Genomic DNA, 23,033 nt, shown 5'->3' on the forward strand with positions numbered 1-23,033 from the left:
ATCCCATTTGTGGGGGTTAGGGTTACAGGTTGGGATGTTTGTAAGCACATGAACTACAGTGTTTTTTTAACAGCACATTTAGCAGTAGTGAGACTTTTGTTTTTTTCAACTGTGCCTGCTGTTTACACTTCATTACAAAAAAGCTGCATGAGTAGCTAACCGTGTCCCCCATGTATTGCTTCACAGCTTATTTCTGCAGTTACAAGCAATTCAAAACGACTACATGTTAGAGGCAAGCCTCTTAACTTCTTATCAAAGAAGATCTGTCCATCTTACCTCAAGACAAACAGTATTGCACTTCAAGGTTATATTAACTGAGTTACAGAATCTCTTTACGGTCTGAAACATCACTTACGCACATCCATTGCGCTATGTATCTGCTTAAAAAGATAAACAAGAGAAATTAACTTAATTTTAATACTGCAGGGTACTGTGAAGATGACAAAGTATAGGCCCTCTGTGTACTTATTTCTAATGCTTGAAAGGTTCTTCCATGGTGAGGCTGGTTAGCACAGCAGGCTGCAGAACCGGCCGTGCCATTCCCTTGGCTCAGTGGTCCAGGATCCGAAGATTGCCTGATACGATTTTGTTCTCTAGTACAGCTCCAGCTGGGATGTCAATTCTGTCGCCATGATTTGCAATGATGATAACTGTTCCCTGGGTTCAGAGAGAGGAAAGCGAGCATTCAGAAACTTTGCTATGGATCAGCTCTTTTCCTAGTCAACAGGTAGTGTTGTTTGGAGCATCGGTTTAAGTTTCAGCTGTAAAGCAGACAGACCCTAGATTCATTTCAGCTGTTTCTGCAAAGATGTTTTTTGCACAAGGCTTTAAAACAAGCAGTATTGGCAGCACTGTAGTTACTCCAGCATGTTACATACCATCAGATTACAAGCAGAGCTGATAACTTATTTGAATATTGATGCTTGCTCTATGTGCTTGTACTATGCCTGCTTGCTTTTAGGTGCAAAAATGTTTCCATGTTAGCTGGTAACAGCTCCCCATCACAGCTACAAGGCATGTAAACATTAACTGCTGTGCCACAGATCTTAAAGAAGCATTAAGAAAGAAACTGCTCAGCTCCAAGAAAGCAAGAAGCCCCAAACCAAGGAGCATGGGCTGTAAAGCCAGCCTGGCAGGTAAGGTGGTGCTCACCTTTAATGAGACGTTCTTCCCAAACGTAACATCGCCTGAAACTGTGAGATGATCCAGTTCCAGCATATCCGGAATACTTTCAAACCTCCGCAGGTAATCCTGAACCTTTGAGGGAAAGGAAACAATACTGACTGTTTTAAATCCATCTGTGAGCTAAGATAAGCATAGGGGCTTCCTGAAAATTCATTTCAAGCATCTTTCCAGAATCTACATCTGACAGCCTGGGGAGGAGAAGGCACTGGGGAGACCTGAGAGTGGCCTGTCAGTATCTAAAGGGGGGCTGTAAGAAGGAAGGGAACAGACTCTTCAGCAGAGTCTGTTGTGACAGGACAAGGGGAAATGGTTTCCAACTGAAAGGGGAGATTTGGAGTGGATATAAGAAGTTTGTTAGGATCAGGGTGGTGAGGCTGTGGGTCAGGCTGCCCAGAGGAGGTGAACACCTCATCCTTGGAGACATTCTGGGTCAGGCTGGATGATGGTGAGGTAAAGTAAGCCTTGCTTTTAATGTATCTGTTGCTATGAACTATTTTTATACAAAGAGATGAGGAAAAAAAAAAAAGCATAAGTATAGGAACCCTGTGAAATTCTCACCTTTGTGAAAGAACTTCCCAGTTTGACAAGAGGAACGGTTGGAAATTCACGCTTCTCGCTCATTGTTAGAGATCCAGCATTAAGACTGTACAAATTAGACATCACAAGCAGGAGATCAGACGTGGTCTTAACGGGCAGAAAACGACTACGAGGTACATTTATGCCCAGAGAGTTCTCAAAACTCTTAATAGCAGCACCAACTGCGGTCTCCAGCTGGATAACATTCAAGCCTCCATCCAGAGTCTGGAAGAGAAAACTCGGGTAAACACAAGCAGCAGGTGAAGGTACTCAGTGCTAGCACAGCTCAGCTCTGCGTCTCCCGGCAGACTGCTCCTTTTGGAAGGCAGCCCCTGTTTAGTTACACAGGAACTTCTGAGTCTGTTTGCTCTGAGCTCCTCCTAGCTGATTACCTTTGGGTTAACGATGATCTCCATGTCAATAGCGTTTTTCTCTTGCAGCCTTTTAATTGCAGACAGAGCAATCCACAGATTGTTGGTATTGAATATTTTGAATTTTGAGACAGACTTGAATTCGTCGACGTGTGCTTTCGGGACCTGAGCTATCTCCACCAGTCTCAGTTTGTTTTCATATTGCGTGAGTGTCCCACCCTGCAGGGGTTAAAGCAGCAGCTTTAGGACCATCCCGTTCATGAGATGGCAGCAGAGAAGCCATCCCCCCACCCCAAACACATGCACTGCTTTGGTGCCATTTAAAGTTGAGCCTCAGTGAAAACCTGTGTTCAGCTACAGGGTTACTAATTATAGAACAAGTTTAAATTGCAGCTGTCAAATGATCGCATTTCAGATCTCCAGAACAGTTCTTTCTGTTAATGAAAGTTGTTGGGAACGTTTTGCGAATGCTGGTTTTGTCTAAAACCACCTTTGGCACCAGATTGTTAGACTAAGGAGCAAAATTTAAATAAGTCAGTCAATTAGTGGTGCTCTCTTGGAGTTCACTGAAGAGCAGTAACCTTGACTTTCTACAGATGAAGCTCTGTATTTTATGTGGCCGTACAGGTTTTACAGGACTGTCAGATCTTTCTTGATACTTAATGAATAGGGAGAAAATCACGTTCCCCTTATCCTATTTAAGAGAACAGATACAAAGTTCTGTCATGTGACAGATTACTGTCTGCAAGGAATACCTGATACACACCCTAAGCATCAGATGAGTTGTCAAAGCTGCACTTTGTGCAAAGTCAAGTGGTGGGGCAGGAGAGGATTTGTAGCCACGACAAGCTGAGTTGCATAATGCACATATTTACACCTGCATAAGGAGCTTAAGAGTTTTCAGACAGTAGCAATACAACTGCTGTATCCCAGTCTTCAGTGTTCTGCTTTTACCATCCCCAAACTTCCACCACGTGTGACAACTGGGAGAAGGTATAGAGGCTATGACCCATATTGTGTGGAAATAGTCTTCAGTAACCAGCCAAGTTCAGGCTATTCCCATCTGCTGGTGCCCAGAACCTAGATCCAATTTGTTCCTTTAATTACAACTTTAAAAACTTGCTGATTGTGAGCCACTCAAATTAGAGCACAGCCAATGTGTTAAAAGGTGCCTGAAATAGCTATAAGAAGATTTAATGCACGTCTGAATTCACACACAAGGAAGAGACAAGAGGCTTAGGCTTGCAGCAAGGTGCAGGCGTTCAGACACGCTGCACAACTATGTGCACTTACCTTCACATCTGCCCTGGTTTTGTTGGTGACTTCCATGACAAATTCACAGCGTTTTCCATTGGGTGGGTTCATAAGATGATTCAGAATGTAAAGGTCCACAGTAGCACCCAAGTTATCTATATTGGATACAAAAATATATTCCTTCCCCTCTGCAATGAGGTTATCCAGCAGACCAGAGTTATAGAAGCTGCCATAGATGTCCCCATGGCCCGGGGGATACCAGCACTCCGTATTCTCTCCTGAGTAAGATACGTCCTTGGCTACTGGCAGCAGAGTTTCCTTGTTAATTCTAGGATACCTGGGAAGACAATGGTTTTGTTAAGTTTTCACCAGTGCCAGAATAGCACAAAGTAAAACAGAAATACAGTACTTAAAAGTTCAGCTGCATGGGCTTCTTGACACAGTTTTGACTCTGCCCTTTCAAGGTTAGTGTAAGTACTCTGAATTAGAAGAGTCTTTCAAATCCTGAGCTGTAGCTAGGAAATAGAAGCAATCTCTAATTCAAGGATTTAATACTACAGTTCTCAGACCAAGAAGAAAACAACTTTGCTCTGATATGCAGCTTTACAGCACACCAAACACATCTCCAGCATCATCAGCCACTTCAGGGCTTGCTCCATCTCTCTCCAGAGCCCAGGTATCCTCAAAGCAAATTCAGGAATCAAGTGGCTGCCATCCAGAACTCAGTTACACACATTTCTCAGCAGTGCCCCACCCTGCATCCCTCTCTAATTCTAATACATGGCCTTTGACTCTACTCAAAACTGACATTTCAGTCTTTCAAGAAAATGAGATTGAATATGGATATAACAGTACCTGAATGATCTCAAACTAAAAACCATTTGGAATATAAGGTAATGCAAGCTAGTGTTCCCTTTCACTCAAGTAGAAAAGTTGTTTATACCTGCTTTGATTGAAGGTATATATTTTCACTCGGCTGTGACTGTATTTCTGCAGGATTTTCTTCGTGTCTTCGTCAGTGTTGAAGGAATTCATAAGAACAAGAGGGACGTCGGTGTTGTAGGTTTTGTTTAAGTGCTGAGATGGGAAAGAAATGGAAAATTCAGCATGAATTTTTAGCTTTGACCCTTGAGGATTTGTGGAGGAAGGAAAGAGGCTTATTAATTCTGGTCTGCCTCATCTAACTATTAGATAAAAGGAATGCTTTTACACCACTGGATATATTAATAAATCAAATGAAGGAAAACAAAACCTTGTAAGCAGTAAAGCATCTAAGGTAATACCCAATTAATTAGCATATAATTAATCTTTGTTTTTAAATCTGCACAGTGATTCAAGATTTCAAGAGCACTGCAAAACGACTGCTTTAAATTGCGGCCAACTGTTGGTTACAGGAGGCGTGCTTTCCCCCAAATGACTGAAGTCTGTGGGGCTGCAAAAACCATTCTGCACAATAAGCAGTTCTGAGCCTTTTTGGCAAGCTGGGAGATGGAAAATAGTATCAAGAGGACAGAATGGATAAAATGTTACAGTGTTTAATTAGTTGGACATCTGAAAAATAGAACAGGAATACACCCACATGGACAGCACAGCAAAAGGAAACGCATGGGAAAACAAAATAGTGTTCCACCTAAAGAGAGTGAAATGACCCCACAGAAAGCACGGTGTGTTAGAACTTCATCAACTGGGAAATGTTTGGGATCATTCACCTCCGGTAGAGTCTGTACCACAATGATCCCTTTGAGAAAGCACCCACAACGAGGGCAGATCAGAGCTGCAGTAGTTGGGTAAAAATTGAAAGTCTTCTTAAATTCACGTACATGGGAGAGTCTCTCCAAACAAAAAGCAGAGGCACGAACAGCTGGAGACATAAAAAGCAGGGAACAGGCACACCTCATTTCCTACTGATGACCATCTTAAGCATCTGCTGCAAGAGGACTGTTCAGCATTAAAAACATAAGCTGAAGTGTCCTCTCTCAACACCAGCAGCTGCTCCTTTCTTTGGTTTCCTCAGAGGAAAATGCTAGCAATCACTCCCACAATGAGTGTTTTCATCTGACGAGGAACTCTGAGCTGCTCTAAAGAGCCTTGTTCAAAGGCACGTGAAGTAAGCCACCCTCAGACCAGCACCTGCAAGGGTCAGAAGTCAGCCCAGGAGTTAGCCACGCCAGCCACGCTGCAAGAATTGGATTCTAATGCCCTCTTACCTCAAAAAAAGGAAAGCGTGACCACTTATTGGGCCCTGTGTTCAGCTGAGACCAGATCTGTCACAGGAAGGATTTCTGTACTGGCAAGAATTTCAGCTCTAGGCAGGTTTCAGAGTCGGTCTTAAGCACACAGATCCCCTGAAGCACCCACAGCAACACGGAAAGCACGTTAAAATTTACCTCAATCTGCTGAACTGTCAGATCCAAGAAGGTGTTCTCATTCCGCACCCCAATAAGACTTTTGGGGCCCTTACAACCCATGCTTGTGCCCAAGCCACCATTCAGTTTCACAACTACCAGCTTGTTCAACACTGAAGCGATGTTATCAGGCAGACCTCTGGCCTTTATCTTCTCATAGGGCTGGATCTGTAGAAAGTAAATTGTTTGAAGTCAGATATTTGTAATTGTGCTCTCCTAGAAACTAAAAATCCTAAAAATTCCTAAGAATGGCCTAGTTCACTTACACGATTTAGGACATGGTAGAACATTTGTTCTAGTTCCTAGTTCTTCTCATCCTGCTATTTTCAGGATGTGTTCACCAGCTCACATCAAACCTCACAGAAAGTATTCTGCCTTGTTGATAGATACATCCTACAAGTTTCAAAACAGTGTAGGCTGCTTTTGGGGTGAGGGACGGAGAGCAAAATCAGGCTTGCACTGAAAGGCAGTGTGCCTTTCACTAGGCACCGCTTCTCTCCTGATCCAAACCACCTAAGTCAAAGAAACAGCTAATAATGCAGAGATAAGTACCATGCCAACACTGTTAGAGCTAAATCAATACAATTGTTTTTTTAACCTGCCCTTCTAGAGATTTTCTTGGGAAGAAAAGCCTCTGTGCTTCAGTGCTGTAGGTCTTCTAGCAGCAACAATTATTTCTGTTCTGATAAGGGATGTGTAAAATCCACAGCTGATTACCAAAAACAAACACGTGTTTAGCAGCTTTCAGAAGCCTGTGTTGGCCTCGGGCTACTCAGGCTAGGGTTCCCATGGAAATTGCTGGAGCAGTGTGAATTTCTTACTCAGATGCAGAGACTAGAGAGCAGAGCTTGTGCAGCTCCAGCAGACCACAGGTGGCAGATCACAGCACATCCCTCACATGAAGGAGTTCAGCCTTATGCAGTATCTGCAGAGTACGGTGTATATGTAAAGATCACTCCACAAGCTGCAGCAAAATGACTAATTAAACTGTCATTACTCAAACAGCGGAAGCCCAGGAAGAACATCATGATGCTTCAGTTCATTCCACCTTAGAAATGTTTCCCAATGCTTAATCTACATACTCCAAAAAAAAAAAACCTAGCAATTGGTTGGACCTGAAAGCCCCAATACCTCATGAAAAATGTTAGCTAATATGGAAACACCTATCTAAGAACAGCATCAGATCCCTTAGTGAAACACTCCAGCTGTTGAACAGGAAGACATATTTTGATGTTGTGACTTCTTTTTTGTCCCAGTGGGCAGTGTGAGCAGAGAACAAGACAAGTTTCAATAGTTTTGTGATATATACGTATCAAAACAAAGGTATGCAACTGCACTGATGAGGCTTGCCAAAGAAGCTTAGTAATTATTCTCTGATGCCATTTTGAAGAACTACACTCTGCACAATTATCAGGAACTTGGCTGCTTGTCTCTAGCAGCTGCAATCCTCAATATTCTCCACCACAGAGAAGCTGGGAATACAGGCAGCCCCAGATTGCACTCCCCCCAGGAGAAGAGGTAACATCCAGACTCGCTACACTAACATTTAACCAACACACTGACAGCAGAAACATTTCAACCTAGATGCTCTTTACCAAGTTCCTGCATTGCTACATGCCAGTAACTTTGGACTCGCTGTACTTCCCTGTGTTTCAAAGCCACAGAGGTTCCCTATGCTAAAAAACCTCGAGGCAGCACTTTCTGAGTAAGGTGAGGAGCCTTATGAGTAATGCACAAACTATCCTGTGTTTTCAAGTTATCACAGCACTCAAGGCGAGGGAGCTTTTGCTTCTAAGAGTTAAGAATGAAAAGGGAAACGCTATGCATTTAATCCCCCACTTTCCAGGAGGTCACAGCAGCAGACACAGTGCTTACACAGTTTTTATTTCGCTCTTTCAGCAGAGCAGCCAGAAGGGAAGCAGTTATCAGGGCTCAGGCAGCAAGCAGTAACACTATCACTGCTACCATCATCTGCTAAAGTCCACAAGTTCTCCTGCTTCAACAAAGCAGGTGAAGCTGGCATGCTACTTTCCATGTCATCTGCAGATGATAGCAGTAGAAAAAAATGCTTTTCAGACAGACTGCTCAGTAAGATTTATGTGCATCAACAGAAGACAAGGGGAAATCCATCAGCCAAATCATTAAGTTCAACGCTGACCTGAGAACAACCAGAAGTTTGATCCCTCAAATTTAACGGTGTCACTGCAATTTAATTCACGTACCTAAGAGGGATGGTTTCCAAGCAATGCTTTCAGGGGTCCCAGCAGTCTGACAGTTCCTCAGTTTTGGCTCTACATCATAAGACTGTGAAATCACACAACACCTGAACAATAACACATGCCTAAAGTGACCCACATAAGAAAGCACACTAAATCAAAGAGCTCTGGATTTCTGCTGCCTCAAATGGAGAATGAACAACGGGCTCCTTCCTTGTTAACCAGCTTGTTTAAAACTGCTCTCCAAGATCCCATAGTTTGAAATGACAGTTTGAAATGCGTGGCTTCAGGTGAGAACTTCATCACGCAACTGAAAGGTATGTTAGTCTGACTGTTTCTCCAGGGAAGCAGTAGAGCAAGTCTTCCCAGCTTCCTCATGTGAGGGAAGGTAAGACAGACCATTAGGAGAAGGGAAATATTCATCCCTGCCTGCCTTGCTTCCCTCAGCCAACAGTGCTGCCCATGCCCTCCCCTACATTTAATTGCTGGTTCTGACCTCTAGCTAACTGCAGCCTATTCACAACCCAAACCCTGGCACAGCCTTCTGCCTCCAGGTTATAAATTATGCTCAGTTGCATCACCCAGAGAAGGCAGAAGGTTGAACTAAGTAAGGAAAGAGACAGCGGAGGCTGATAAGAGGGAGGAAGGTGGAAGATAAGGTGACAGCTCAAAATGAATGGACTCCTAGGGCACGGGGGAAAAGGACCTGAAATAACAAGAAATAAAATGCCAGTACACCAACGCAAGACCTCTAAGTCTTATCAAGACATTCCTCTCCACATTTTAAATTTCACAGCAGGATTTTGGAAGCACCCCCACAGTCCTACTTCAGCACAGGCTTTAGAGATGGAGAACCTAGGATAAGCAAAATTGGGAGCAGCCAAACGTGGCTCCAGAGCCCTGGGCTAAAAGCCCCATGACAGGCGGCCCCAGCAGGGGCTCCAGGAGGGCTGCAGTGATGAGGTGGGGATCATGTCCCCCAGCCCGGCCTGTCTCACACCCCCACACCACAATACTACACCCTGGGGAGCTGACTGTGAGCTCCTCTGGCTTTCAGGCTCGAAGGCAAGGCTCTTAAAAAAAAAATTGTCTCTTAACTGGGTTTTGTGCCTGTCAAGCTGGAAGCTCAGCCATCCTGGGAGGTCTACAGAACAAGTTTGTTGGTATGGCTGCTTAGGAAGTGGGCTTCCCTAAAGAAAACTGCAAACTCCAGAGGCAAACATGGCCTCAGCGCTCCCTCAGCACAGATGTCCACTGTCTTACTATTTCTTCACTTGAAGTATGTTTGACAAACAAATCCAGCAGGTAAATGAACTGAAAAGATTACGCTCGTTTTGCTTCTCTTTTTCATTCAGAAACTCGATCAAAGCCTAAAAAGCCCACACACTGTTGCAAAGAGTAGTCTACCTGTACTTTGAACCTCTGGTAAATGAACAACACCTAAGTGACATTGCAACATTACACAGGGAAAATGCCTTGAACTATGACATTGAAATTGCCCGTTTTTTGCAGTAGCATGTTCTCTGCCTCTACAATGCACAAGACATGAGCTCCAATGTCTGCTGCTTCCTGAAAGGGTGAAGAAGGAATAAAGACTTCTTTATGATGTGATGGCTGCACTGCTTTGACACAGCTTTTACTCTTTCTTCCCACACATCAAGAGTGAAGGACAGCAGAAGTCGGACTGACCACAGCAGCTTACCATGCAGTAAGCAAAGTGAGAAACTGGGCCTACCCACCTGTGGCAGGAGTCTGCATCTCTCCAGGCATTCTCAAGTATTCTTCTTCCCCCTCTGCAAAGGCCATTTGTTCTCCATAGCATTGAGCTGTAGCCAAGCAATCCATGGTTTACTAAGCCACTGATTCTCATCTATGCTGGCCTCTGTCATAATTCTGCCGTGTACATAAGCCTTGACTGTCCAAAGAATGCCAGGATGAGAAGGTTACCATGCTGGGACAGCCGTGGCAACCTGGATGAACACCATGTCAAAGCCACTTCCTAAATACTACACCTTCCAGACTGAAATAGGACCATTTCAGATTGCCTGCACAGACACTTCATTTTACAGAGGAACACTACAACCCTTCAGCAGGAAACTTATGACCAGCAATAGAGTTATTCAGTTAAATTAAGACAGAGAAAGCTTTCAAGTCCACAGAGTTGTTTTATTTATAACTTAGCTGAGAGGCTCATTCCTTCCAGAGATGCAGAGATCAGGAGACCAGCATTTAATAAAAGAAAACAAACAGAACATACACAGCTTATTATATACGTGTGTGTATGTGCTCTGAAACAGACAAAGAGCCTCTTGAAAATATTAAGAGGTGACTAAAGGAGTAGAAAAGTCAGCTATCAAGGGTATGAGGAAGTGAGAGAACATTATACATGCCATACCTTTCCCATTTGGGCAGAAAGACTGGATTATAAAGGGGACTGAGCAGGAAGTTTGGATTGCAGCCTTCATGACAAAAGTAAAAATGTTCTCACCCACGTAATCATGCCTCAAGGGATTGCTGATCAGCTAGGCTTGACCTGAGAACAACCACTAGACATGATAGGTTTGTGGACCTTGCCATCAGCAAGCCTAGATATCTTGCATGGCATAGTATAGTTCTGAGCTAACTGACCTAAGCAAAACACTGCACAAAGACCGCAGCAAGAACAGCTCCAGCAATTGGTTATCAGCAAGCAGTTCCACAGCCTAGAGGCACACGCTAGGCTGATCTTGCTTCAGCAGTGCCTTAGCATCTCCAGATGTCTCTGTTCTTGCAACAGAGCACATGAACACTACTGCAATAATCCAAACCAAAGCTACAGCAGCAGCCCTGGCTGCACCTGTCAGAAAGTGATCTTTCAAAACAGCACCCACTGCATTTCCTGCATGACAAGTCTGGTGCTCCACAGCAGGACAGTGTTGCAAATGAGATGACTTCACCTGCTCCCTCAGTCGGTTCTGAGCAGGATGCTTGCTTGCTGCACTGATGTTACGCACCCATACGTGCGAGATGAGCCTAGCAATGAATATGCATGTCAGGTCGGGTCACCTCCTCACTGCAGATCAAGACGACAGAATAATTCAAAGGAACCTTCAGCAGAATTGAACCTTTTCACAAGAAATTTATTGCTAACTGGGGGCTGGGGGAGGACAGAGAAAGAAAGGATACAAATAAGATATGTTATTCCAGGTCCAACTGGGAACATCATCATTTTCATCACTTGTTCCATACTCTCAACAGAAGTGATTACAACCTTACGCCCTGATTTACAACCACTAGGGCCACACTAGATCAGAATAACAGAGGAATGTGCAATGAACTTGAGGTACAATGATTTTCCCACAAAGTCCTTTGCATCTCAGCCACCCCTTTCCTTCCTTTTCCCCTTCCTTTCAGCTACAAGAGAATCCTTCAGCAATCTTCTGGATGCTGTGCAAGGATCTTTGATAGAAGCAGTTTTGCAGAACGTTGAAAAGCTTCAGTTCTGTTTGCACATTATCTAGTAAAATATCCCTTTCTTACTCCAAACGCACATCCGTTCAGGAATACCATCTGTTCAGAGCCAGTTTATTCTATCCACAGTCCATTTATTCTGCTCTATTTTCAAAAGGGAATGTTTAGAACAAATGAAAGAGGCAGGATTTGGAGACAGCATTTCAGCAGCATAGGATGCATCTGAACAAACTACAGAAGGTAAAAGATCCCAAAGGTTACAAGCAGGGATGTGTCAGAAAGGCACGGCCAGCTGATACAGCACAAGGGGTCACGAATGCAGGAACTGACAGCAGACATCCAGTTCCAAGCACACACTGTTGTTACACCTCCTATCCACTCCAAGGTCAACATCACCTCTACTAGTGAACCTCAAACACGTAGCTGGGTAGGACACAAGTCACACCCAGTGTTCAGGTGTTGGCTGAAACGTAGGAAAACAAAATGATTTTGCCTTTAAAGTCTCACTATGTTCTTGCATCATGCTCTCCAAAAATAGTCTGCTGCTCAGCTTGTGTCAAAATCATTCGCTGGAGTGCCAACCACCCCCTTTTAGGTCTTCACTACTGCATGTGAAATGAGCTTATGTAGAAAGCTCAGAGCAAAAATCTGATCCCAATGAAATCAACAATTCCACCCAAACCTTCTCATCGAGGATTTACTTCATTTGCTGCAGCTCCAACAGAAAATTTGTAACTCAGCCTTACTAAATATTTCAGTTTCTTTTGGCACAGGAGTTGGAAATGACAGCTTGGAAATGAAGCCCTGGATCTTGAAGGGTCTTTAATTCAGAGAACAAGAAATGTTAGGAATTCAAATTCAAGCAGGATCCTTCCAGCATTTGCACTGCTAGGTGGCAGTGCTATTACTGAGCGCTTGCAGGCATGCGTGGGCTCTCATGTGCAGAACTGCTTCATCACCTGGAGGCATATACACAAGAGCAGAAAGTGCTCCACAGTAATAAAAAAAAATCAGTTCTCGCTCTCCAAGTTTGGAACAGCAGAAGTGAGAAGAGAGCACTGATGAGACAATACTTCAGGAGTAAAACTGGGCAGGAATGCCTTGCAGATGCATGATTACAGCATTAGTCATTTTAAACAAGTCTTGAAACTGTGGATTGGGATTCTTCTGAGATGATATCTAGCTCCATTCAGTTTTGCAGACAGTGTAACAGGAGTGATTTTTGGAACAGTTTGCATGAGGCAACACAGGGAGTGACTAACAGATTTCAAAAGTACACTCCTACAGCAGGGGTGTTGGGAAGAGCGTGCCAGAGACAAAATGAGCATCAGGCCATCACCGTGAGTAGACAGGAAAAGAATACACCCATATTAGTCAATATTGTAGTTACAGAAAAACAAGGTAACATTTACTCAGCACCGAAGGACAGTTGTTTTAGAAAGAACCCTTGAAGCCTGCTTTTTGAGTTAATGATTAGGAAAACATTTGAGTTTTGATTAAAAGCGTGCCATTTTTTCCTTTTCTTTCATGATCAGAGAATCACCGAGATTGGGAAAAAGACCTCCAAGATCATCCAGTACAACAGTCCACCTACTACCAGTATTTCCCCCACTAAACCATGCTCCTTGTTACGATGTCTGAATGTTTCTAGAACATCTCCAGGGACAGTGACCGCACCACCTCCCTGGGCACTCTGTGCCACTGCCTCACTGCTCTTTTGAAGAAGCGTTTCCTAATATCCAGCCTGAACCTCCCCTGGCACAACCTGCTCACACTCAAATTGCTTCAGACGTTCACTTCACATCAAGGATGAGGCTTTGCATTGCTATTCTGAGGTTAATTTGACCACTGCCGTTTCCTCAGAGGCCCCCAGCAGGGCTTTGCTACAGCTTCCAAGTCAAGCAAGCAGATCACTGCAATCTGCATCTGTAAGATTAAATTACACTCGCCGTGTTCACGTTCTTTACTCAATCTCCTAGTTAACCAGAACTTTAAGTGCACTTTCTTCTCTGAAGACCGTAACAGAAACAGGTCCTAACTATGCCTGTTACCACTGTAAGCCTTCAGACATCCAGAAGGAAAAAAAAACAAGTCAGAAGTTTACCAACATAACATGGTAACCCCATATAAATGGGTTCATCATCAGTTGCTTGCCCACTGATGTTAGCTGTCATATTAAAAACACGAGGAAAAGGGGTTGCAGAGGAAAATAGGGGGAATATTAAAACACAGTCATTCCTACATTTCAATCTGCCATCAGGAATCCTTACTTGTCAATCACTATTTCACAAAAGAACAGAAAACTACATCCAAAGAACAAGTACCGTGGATAAAACATGAAGTGACCCAGGAAGGCTGATCAGAAGTTCTTCTCCTGTATAGCACAGTCACGGCACTGGACAGAATCCTGGAACAGCTCTCCTACTCAACCGAACCTCAGAGATACTTCACATAGAATAGAAAATTAGAAGGCAAAGCCTAAATACACCATAACATATTCATGAACTCTAAGCTCTTAAAATCATGCTTGCTTTTTTGGGTGCTTACACATACATATACATGTGTTTGTCTGTATGTGTTCTCATGCAGCATGGGAAGGAAGCTTGTTTGATGGTATTTTTCCTCTAGCTTTCCTCTGTGACATTTTTTGCTATGCAATTTGGAGTTCATGCTAGAAAGCAGAATTTCAGCCAAGATCATGCATGCATTTCACCTGCACCAAAGCAATAGGATGGTGTAAGAGTCTTTGCTAGAGATATATCTATTTATATTTTCACATTTCTGGTCAAAAGTTGCTTCCTGGCTGAGTGACAGAAAGGAGCATGAGCCAGTACAGGCCATAGGGAAGAAGACAGATACCATCCCTAAACCAGTCATCCTTTCAGGCCGCTGTGACCTTAGCCCAGACCCAGCCTGGGAATCTCCAGCAACCCATTTCGGTGTTTTCCCATCCCTCCTGTTTGACATTTGCTCCCCATCTCCTACCCAGTAATTTTCAGTCCTTTACAAAGCTTGAATTTTTTTCAATGAAAGCATACAGAACTTTAAAAACAGACAACAGCTCTCTCTCTCCACAAAGCAGTCCATTCATGAGCATCAAACTGCTGTCATTTAATCCCAGGCCTTATCTTGACACAGAGAACAGTTTATTCCTTTTGTTATTGCAGCTATCTTTTTACATACTTAAGAGTGATCACTTCCTTGAAGACTCAGCCTTCTTTAGACTAAAAGCAATTCCCTTTTCTCCAGGCTTCCTTGTAAGACATGTTATCTAGAACTCCAGTTTCTCACCTTGGTCTCTTTATTCAAGGTGGATTTTTTTTCCACCCAAAACAACAGTTCATTCAGTTTTACAGTGCGGAAGAGACAGACATCACGTGTTTCTGAAGTTAAAAGAAAACGCTCAGCCTTGGAAAAAACCCTGTACTTGCTCTAAAACAGCATCATTCATCAAGGCTTTAGAAAGCAGTGCTGCATCTGTTCTGGAAGTAACTGGACAGCCTGTCTTTCAGTTGCAAACACAGCCCTGACTGAATCACCACAGAGGCGAAGGGAAACCACAAATGCGTAAGGACACAGAAGTCTCACACCGTGCCAAGATTACTACACTGGGAAAAGCAAGAATTGGTAACACAACTGCACCGTTCGTTACGCAAGAGTCAGAAGACAGCCTTGGGCCACGGATGAATCAATAAAGCAAGGTTAGGTTTAATGGGAAGTGTTTATTTCAGTACTAAACATTAACAAAAAAACATTACTAGTGCTTTCTCAGCAGCATCTCAAGTGGAAGGTTATCCTTTGTAACAACATAGATAGCATCAGAAAATGATGCTCAAAAAACCTCATAGCCAACAGCCAGTTTCAGATTCCTCGCTTCTCCTGAGCTGCTCTGGATTACAGACGTTGCTAAACGAGCTATATAACCCAGCCCACTTGCCATATGTCCCTTTCAAATTATTTAGCAGAACGGATGGCTGGAAACAGTCTCATCTGAGACACGCAACCTTCTTTCGCAGGCAGGAGAAAAGGGTGACAACAAAAGTCCTTCCTGCCATCTCTTTAACAAAAATCACCATTCGCTCCAGAGAAGGTGCCAAACAGTGGCATCCATCCTATTCGGTTCCCCTGCTTAAGAGCAGTTAACAAAATAACACTGGAGATCTTGATTTATGTTAAGCAGGACCTGATGTTCAGGAACACATACAGTGTATGTCTGTGAATTATTATGTCTCAGCTAGAACCCCAAGTATCACCCTACGTGATTTTACAGAACCATGGCAAGTCTATCTTCAACTAGCAACAACAGCATTTGTTGCAAGCAGCAACTGTCAGTTTTATGTTCTTTACAGACTGTCACTTAATTGCAACTTACAGAATCTTCTGGTGGTCTCTGAATCTTCCCCCAGTCCACAGATGGTCCCTTTTCTTGTAGGAATCTATGAAATAGCTTCTTAAATCCTTCCAGGTCCTTCTTAGTGTGCTACAAAGAAGAAATATGTTAGTTAATAAAGATATTTATTGCATACCCATTAGATCATGGGAACCTTATTACAAACTTGAAATAAAGCACACTCACAAGAACAAATTTATCTACATTCAAAGTATGGACACACTAAATTTTAAGTAAAAAGGTGCCAAAAGATCCTTTCCACTAAAGTTCAAGGTAAGAAAACAACAAAATCAAACAAAAAAAAAAGACATTTGGGACAACTAAAAGGTCTTCAGTTGAAATTGTAACCATAGGAATCTGGCCCAATCTTTAGGATAGCAGTTTTACCCTTCCTGTCTGTAATCCATTACAGATTATATAGAACCTTTAATAACTAAAGATGATTAAACACGAAGTAATAACTCTGCCACGTGTTTTGTATGGAACTGAAAGTCTCCTGCGGACACTGCAGCCATGACACCCCTCACGGGATTACAGAACATCCTATAAATAAGAACTGCATCACCCTGTGTTTTGTACCCCCTCTATAAAAGTTGCTCCAACCTCCTGCCTCTATCAGACTTCTTACCTCCAGCTCATTTGAGGGTGCAGTGGCAAGTATTTTATCAAGTTCTACTTTCATGGAGTACTCCAGCTCTTGCCGAATGACTTCCTGAAACTGCGAAGGGCCGGACTGGGACATTGCTTTGCTGAAATCTTAGATAAAAATACAACACAGGAGTTAAAGGGAATAAGTAAATGAATAAATTAAACTAGCTTATTTATACTACAAACGGCTTTCATGCTCCCTTTAAATATATATGAGGGCTGCTCCAGAATAATGCCTCCTATTTTGTTCTTTTGTCCCACAACAGCAGAGGCGGATGGTGGTGGTATGGCAGCAGAGGTAAAACCTTCCCACCAAATATCCCATTCCATGCTGTTGCCACGTGACTGATGGCAGCAGAGGGGCAGCCTGACGGAATGGCATCCGATATGGGAGTGCCTGTGAAACAAAGGTGTGGAACTGATTTCCTCCATGAGGAAGTAATTGCACCCACTGACACTTGCTGATGCTTGCTGAGCATTTATGGAGCCCATCAGTGGATGTGAGCACAGAGAGGTGAGTGGTGCACTTCAGCAGTGGCAACAGCAACAAGAAAGACAAGCCACGTCCTGGATGGCCAGGAACAACTGTCACTCCAGGAAATGAAGTGTCTCAATCAGCTCACCCTTCTTCACCAGCATTAGCTGATTTGTGCGTTGAAAAACAGTGTTTTGTAGCCAAGAATTTACCAAATAGCATTACTGTGCTCTCTGTATCTGTTGTAGTTTCAGTGGAAATAAATAGGAGGCAATACTTTCAGAGTGACCCACGTATATATAATTAATTCACATAACCCAACCTCATTTTATTACTGTGCTAGCACTTCAGGAATCCAAAGCTTTCGTTCCTAGTAATTTGGAGAACAAACCTCAACTTGGGAGCAATAAGCAACAGCCCTCCTCTCAAAACCCTAAGAAAATCCCCAAAGATCAATGATCCATCTTGAGAAGCATCCAGAAACCCACAGCAGTACACTTCTTTGCTATGCAGCTGAAGAATTCACGTCCTACCACATCAGCATACTTCAGCAAGTAAAAGAAGTGAAAAAGCCATTCACTAAATATATACATATTTTACATAGAACACTGTGACCAAGGGAATGCTTCTGTTCACACAACCAAATAAAATCATGGTTTAATTATTTAAACAGTGCACTTTCACACACTCGTCAGTTTGCTCCAGTAAATATTCCCTCACTTTATCATACGAGTATTTTCACACTGTAGCATGCACTTCAAGTTACTAAGCAACCCAGAGAACTAGTCTGTCTATCACTTCAGCATTTGTTTTGCTTTTGAAAGTGATAAGCTCCATAAATGTGAAAAAGAATAAGTACAGAAGCGGTCTATACGGTGAAGTCCACATTGTCAAAGCACCTCACAGAAAGAAATGGGAGATAACTCGACTTTATTTTCCAGGAGAACGCATTTGAAGTGAGTGCCTTCTCAAAAGACATTGCGAGTACGTTCTCTAAAGACCTCAGTTAATTTAATTTCTGCCAAATCCCTTGAGCAATCACTTCTCCGTAACACAGAGAGGTGATGTATTGCCAAATATAGCCAGGGCTGAGAAGCACGGTGAATACTAGTGCAGAAAGGGACAGGAGGAAACTTTGCACCGAGTAATGGTGCCAGGAAGCACTGTGAGAAGGGGCAGCCATGTTTCAAGTTTTCTTGTTTGGATCGTGCACTGAAGACTGTTGAATGCCTAAGGAAGCCAAAAGCAGTTCATTTTAATATGGTTTTGATTATGTCTTTTTTTAAGCAAAGTACTCTGCAGCCTCAGATTCAGCCACAGAAGCCATTTTCCTGATTGCACTGCTTTGCAGGTATGGAAAAGGGAAAAAAAAAGAGAGGCAAGTGCTGCAGTGCTCTGCATGGTGTGACAAGGGGGGAATGCCAGCTTGAGAGGAACAGAACAATAAACAATAGGTTCGTTCCCTGTATCATGCACTTCATTTGGCAGTACGAGCAGCTAACAGCCGAAAGGAGGTATCTCTTCCCAGGTGAAATATGGAGGAACACAAGAGCTCTTCATTAAGGCTTACTTCCTCCTCCAGAAGGACAAGATCTATACCAGCTCAACACGTCAGCGTGGAACCGCTGTGCCTTCTCTCACAGCCTTCGAGCCCACACAGACTGAAACACCAATGAAACTTCGGGGGAACAACAGCTACAAGGCACTTGCCTGTAGCCCTCCGTGCTGCGTGTTGCAATGTGTGGCTGCAGCCAGAGGAAGGGCACCCATTTCCAGCAGCTCATCAGTCTGTAAAACACATGAACCTCCCAGTATGATGCAACACATCCAGCAGAAACTTGGCAGTACCCGGTGTCCGATGGGGACTGTCATTCACCCGACGGGGACTGTCATTCACCCTGCTGACCGTGTGTTGCTTAAGGAAGAGCCACAAGTGATTTCTTCAGGCTGCCACGTACGTAGGAGAACCCTGTTAGCCCACTCTGGCCAAAAGACTTGTCTCTCCCAGATAACAAGCGTTTAGAGACTGAGTAATACCACAAACAAACCAAAATAAGGCACAGCAAAAGTAAACACGAGATAACGGCCTGGCTTGTTGCGTGGGGGTTTTATTTTAATGCGTTCTCCAAAACTTCATGAGCATGCTGGATCACCAAGGTCCTTGCAGAGCAGCAAAGTCATGCTCCTGCGGGCCAGCCTGCTGCACGGCCGCTCCTCACCTCAGCCACTGCTGCTTTGGCTTCGTGAGGACACATCCACAACCACCACAGCCACTTGGTTTCACCCAGCACGCCAGGAGCCAGCTGTCTGTGGTTGTGAGCCAGAAGCTTTTAAGCTGGACACTGGGATTTGGACTGGAGGAGGAACGATGGCCCTCTGTAAAGGTGTTGCAAAGCGGCACTAGGAGAGCAGCACCGGTCTGCCTGCTCCAAACACCGACGAGCTGAGCACCAGCACTCCAGTGCTGCTGTCCCTCGGGAACTGGGGGAAGAAGCTGGTGTTTATGCACTCCAGTCTACCGGCTGCAGGAGGACAGCTGCAGTCCTGCATTGTGAGCTGCTGTTAAATTTAACAGCCCAGGTTAAGGTTTATTTCCCTCTTTGCCACAATAGCAAGGAGGACATTGAAGGGCCAGTGCAACTGCACTGCTAAAAGCAGTCACTTCCCACCAGCAAGCAGTGTTTTCTGAAGCTGCAACAAAAAGCAGTTACTGTGCCTCTGTAAGGTCAGATGGGAGGCTGGGGTGCTGGAAGAGATTTCCAGGAGTCCACGCTATCATGAGCTTCCAAATTGTTTTAGAAAATAAACGCCTCCTCCAAGCAGTTCTGCAGCCATCACCTCAGGTTTCGCCCAAAGCTCACACTGATGGGATCAGTATTCCTCACACACACGTAGTTTTAACACCTTCAGCAGGAAATGCTCCCTCAGTCAAGCTACCTGTAGAGTTTCATTCAAACCCCACTGCCCACACCCTTAGGCTCCACTTCACTTTGTGCCCTTATCTCACAGCTAACCTGTCACTGCCCTCACCACTGTAAATGCCAGGCATTTTCATGTTTATCGTGCATGGTTTTATAACTGACAAGGGACAGACTGCCTTAACTGCACGTGAACAGAACAGCAGCATGTATTACCTCTCTGTGACCCCTCCTCCATTTACCTTGTGTTAAAAAGGGGGAATGAGCAAAGCTTAGTTTTGCTGCCCCAAGAGCTCACTGTCTCACTCACAGAATTTCGCTGCCTTGGAACACAGCACACAGGAGAGAGGCACAGGGCAAGTCGAGTGAGAAGTCCTCTTAGGGCAATAAGAAGATCTTCTTGGGTTGAGGGTTATGAGTTTTAATTACTGCTGCAATCCAAGTAAGCGTGCAGGAAGAGCTGCAGCGGAAAATTATTTACATCTCCTTGGAGCCAGCCTGCTCGCACAAAGATCCAGGACGTTGACTCGTAAGTTAAAACATGCAGCTGAACTTTAAGTGTGAACTCGGGGCTGAGGGTGCAGAGCGAATGCCTCAACTTCCACCAGCTCTGCTCCAAAGTTCAAGGCAATTTTTATCCCTGACAGGGAATAAAAACCTCATAAATACCCACACTGCGGAACACAAAACTAACAAATACCCCTTCGCTTGATACTTGAGATCTGAGAGCACCCACTCAGCGTGAACAAATTTTTTCCCCTCCTCCTACGACAGGCCATGTTTCTCAACATACGTTCCAGCAAAGCATACATGAAGTGAAACTCAGATTTCCTCCCCTTGCCAAAGCAGGTCAGCACGAGCCAGCCCGCAGGCTCACAACCCAGGACGCTCCTTGCCAGCTGCACACACGCAGCATAATTTTGAGCGGGGCTGCTCATGCTAAAAATATTACCTGAGAGCAGCAACATCCCTCAGGATAACAGCAGAGTCCCTCAGGGCTGTATACTTTTCAAAAAATGCTCTCAGGGTCATCAAAGTCTCGGAGATATCTTAAGAACGGGTGTCGATCTCGCCGGGAACGTTTCTCCTCAGACTGCCTCACTCAATTATCTTTGTCCCCAGAAGAGACAAGGAGAGCCTCCAGATTTCTTTTTTTTTAATAAAAGGGAGAGATCTTATCGAGGAACGGTCCCAGTAGACTCAGAAAGGAGAGACCCAATGGGGGAGTGCCACCAGAAGATTTTCCCTTTATTTGAAAAAAGAAAGCTGGAGGCTCTTCGCTGCCTTCTGGGGATAAAGCTAATTGAGAAAGCCTATCCGAGCAGAAATATCCCCAACCATCTTTACACGGCTTGGAATAATGCTGCTCGCTGCAAGATGGGTACCTTCAGCAGAGGCCGAGATAAGCCAACCCCCCTTAGAAGCTGGGCTCGCAGCCTGTTTCTGTCCCACGTTCGCAGTGAGAAGGGGTTATCTCAGCACCCCGCGTGCGAGCCGAGCTCACACAGCACTGCCCAGCCCCGCACGTCCACCGCGAGAGCGGCAGCGGTTCCGTCTGCTGTCCTCCCCCAGCAGAAGACCCGCGGATGCCCACGACAGGCGGCGTGACGTCCCGCAGGGCCGCGTGGGTTTGCGCCGGGAACCCACGGAGGCACAAAACACAGCGGGAAGGAGGAGGCGAGGGCAAGCCTTCAAAGCGCGGCTCCTCTTCCTCGAACGATCTCCGCCTCGCAATACGGGAAGCTCCGAAACTCCGGCCACCGTCCGCGGAGCAGAGTCGAGACAGCCCGCGGGGCCGGGGCGGGCCGGGGCCCCGCTTACCTTTGGCGTAGGACGACATGTTGGTTCGGGGGCGAGCACCGCGCGGCCGAAACCCGCGCCCGGCCTGCGGCGAAAGGCAAAGCACCGGCCCCTCCGGGAGCAGCCGCCCGGCCCCGCGCAGCCCCGAGCAATTTAAATTTCATCGAGGACAGAGGCGGGCCCGCCGATCCCCTTCCCCTAACCCTCCCCCGGGCCGGGCCTCCCGCCTTCGCGGGGCTCCCGCTCGGGCTCCTCCCCGCTCCGGGACGGCCCGGCCGCCCCGCCGTGCCATGCCCCCGCCACCGCCCTCCTGTCACACGCCATCGGCCCACGGGCCCCGCGGCGGCCCCGCCCCTCCCTCGCGCCGCGCGAGCTGGGCCGCGGCCCCGCCGTACCCACCTCAGCGTGCCGGCGCCGAAAGGGGCGGGGCCTCGGGGAAGGGGGGCGGGGCCTGAGCGGGGAGCGCGTGCGCGCGCGGGCGGGGTGCGCGCGCGGCCTGCACGCACGCGCGCTGCGGTGGCGAGTGGCCGCTAGGGGGCGCTTCGGGGCGGGAAGCCTTCGTGTGGTGGGTTGCGCGGGCTGTCCCTCGTTATATGTATTGACTGCAGGTATCTGTGCGTGGCTGTAGGCACTTTATGGCTTTCTGTCGTCGTTTGCAACCAGCTACTCGATACTGTGCACAGCCTGGTGCCTGCCCACGTCTGCTTGCTCAGCCCAGTGTCAGCTGCACCTCCTGGCTCGGGGTGCTGGGAGCTGGGAACCCCTCGTGCTGCTCCTGGGTCACGCGGATGTAGGGGTAGCTTTACTCGTGGGCACAACAAAAGCTCTGGCATCATTCAGTGCCTATTTTTGGCTCCATGACCTACAGTGCAGGACATATGAGCCCCATTCTCTCTGTCACCCGCTCCTTGCTCTTTCCCATTTGCCCCCCCAGTCCCATTCCCACCGCTGTCATTAAGGGCAAATCAGGTGTTGGCTTGCTCTGTTGGACATGGCCATAAACATTCTTGGCACACAGCTTCTCCTGTCAGGGCTTGAAGCCAGGCTGTGGAAGATGGAAAAGAGGAACAGAAGAAAGCTGTTTGTCATGGGGTCAGAGCACTCCCTGGTTTGCTGCTTGCTTGAAACTCAAACCAGCCTGCATCCCCACTGCTCCCATGCCTTGGGATGAGGGTACTACAGTGCCCATCTACATCCATGTGCTCTCCTAAACTTTGTTCCCACCTACACATCTGTGTATCCACAAAGCTGAGCATGACCCCATGGGGCAATACAACCTTGTCCAAAACACTTTGAGCCTCACTGTCAGAGTCTTGTCACATCCCTTCCAGCAGAGAGCCATCCA

General features: G+C 45.6%; 1 protein-coding gene across 2 annotated transcripts; it reads right to left on the reverse strand.

The window, feature by feature from the left end:
* Positions 1 to 94: 94 nt before the first annotated feature.
* UGP2 (UDP-glucose pyrophosphorylase 2) lies at positions 95 to 22,115 on the reverse strand. Of its 2 annotated transcripts, none has more exons than XM_065739594.1 (10): positions 22,088 to 22,115; positions 16,476 to 16,603; positions 15,830 to 15,937; positions 5,774 to 5,959; positions 4,330 to 4,463; positions 3,426 to 3,723; positions 2,154 to 2,351; positions 1,744 to 1,986; positions 1,153 to 1,257; positions 95 to 657 (listed from the first exon to the last, which is right to left on the reverse strand). In XM_065739594.1, exons 2-10 carry the CDS (start codon positions 16,587 to 16,589, stop codon positions 550 to 552), a joined length of 1,494 nt encoding a protein of 497 aa, XP_065595666.1. In that variant the 5' UTR covers positions 16,590 to 16,603; positions 22,088 to 22,115; the 3' UTR covers positions 95 to 549. The 2 variants fall into 2 exon arrangements, with proteins under 2 accessions (XP_065595666.1, XP_065595665.1); XM_065739593.1 differs by lacking the exon at positions 22,088 to 22,115 and adding an exon at positions 21,710 to 21,849.
* Positions 22,116 to 23,033: the final 918 nt, after the last annotated feature.

The sequence above is a fragment of the Cyrtonyx montezumae genome, unplaced genomic scaffold (assembly GCF_038088225.1).
Source record: "Cyrtonyx montezumae isolate F1298 unplaced genomic scaffold, pur_monq_1.0 scaffold_24, whole genome shotgun sequence".
Taxonomy (NCBI): domain Eukaryota; kingdom Metazoa; phylum Chordata; class Aves; order Galliformes; family Odontophoridae; genus Cyrtonyx; species Cyrtonyx montezumae.

Bases quoted from the DNA above. Each gene is read 5' to 3' on its own strand.
- UGP2 (XM_065739593.1), bottom strand. The intron at 2,352-3,425 runs GTAAGTGCACAT...TAACCCCTGCAG, and splicing joins AAACCAGGGCAGATGTGAAG to GGTGGGACACTCACGCAATA. The intron at 658-1,152 runs GTGAGCACCACC...CTCTGAACCCAG, and splicing joins GGAAGAACGTCTCATTAAAG to GGAACAGTTATCATCATTGC.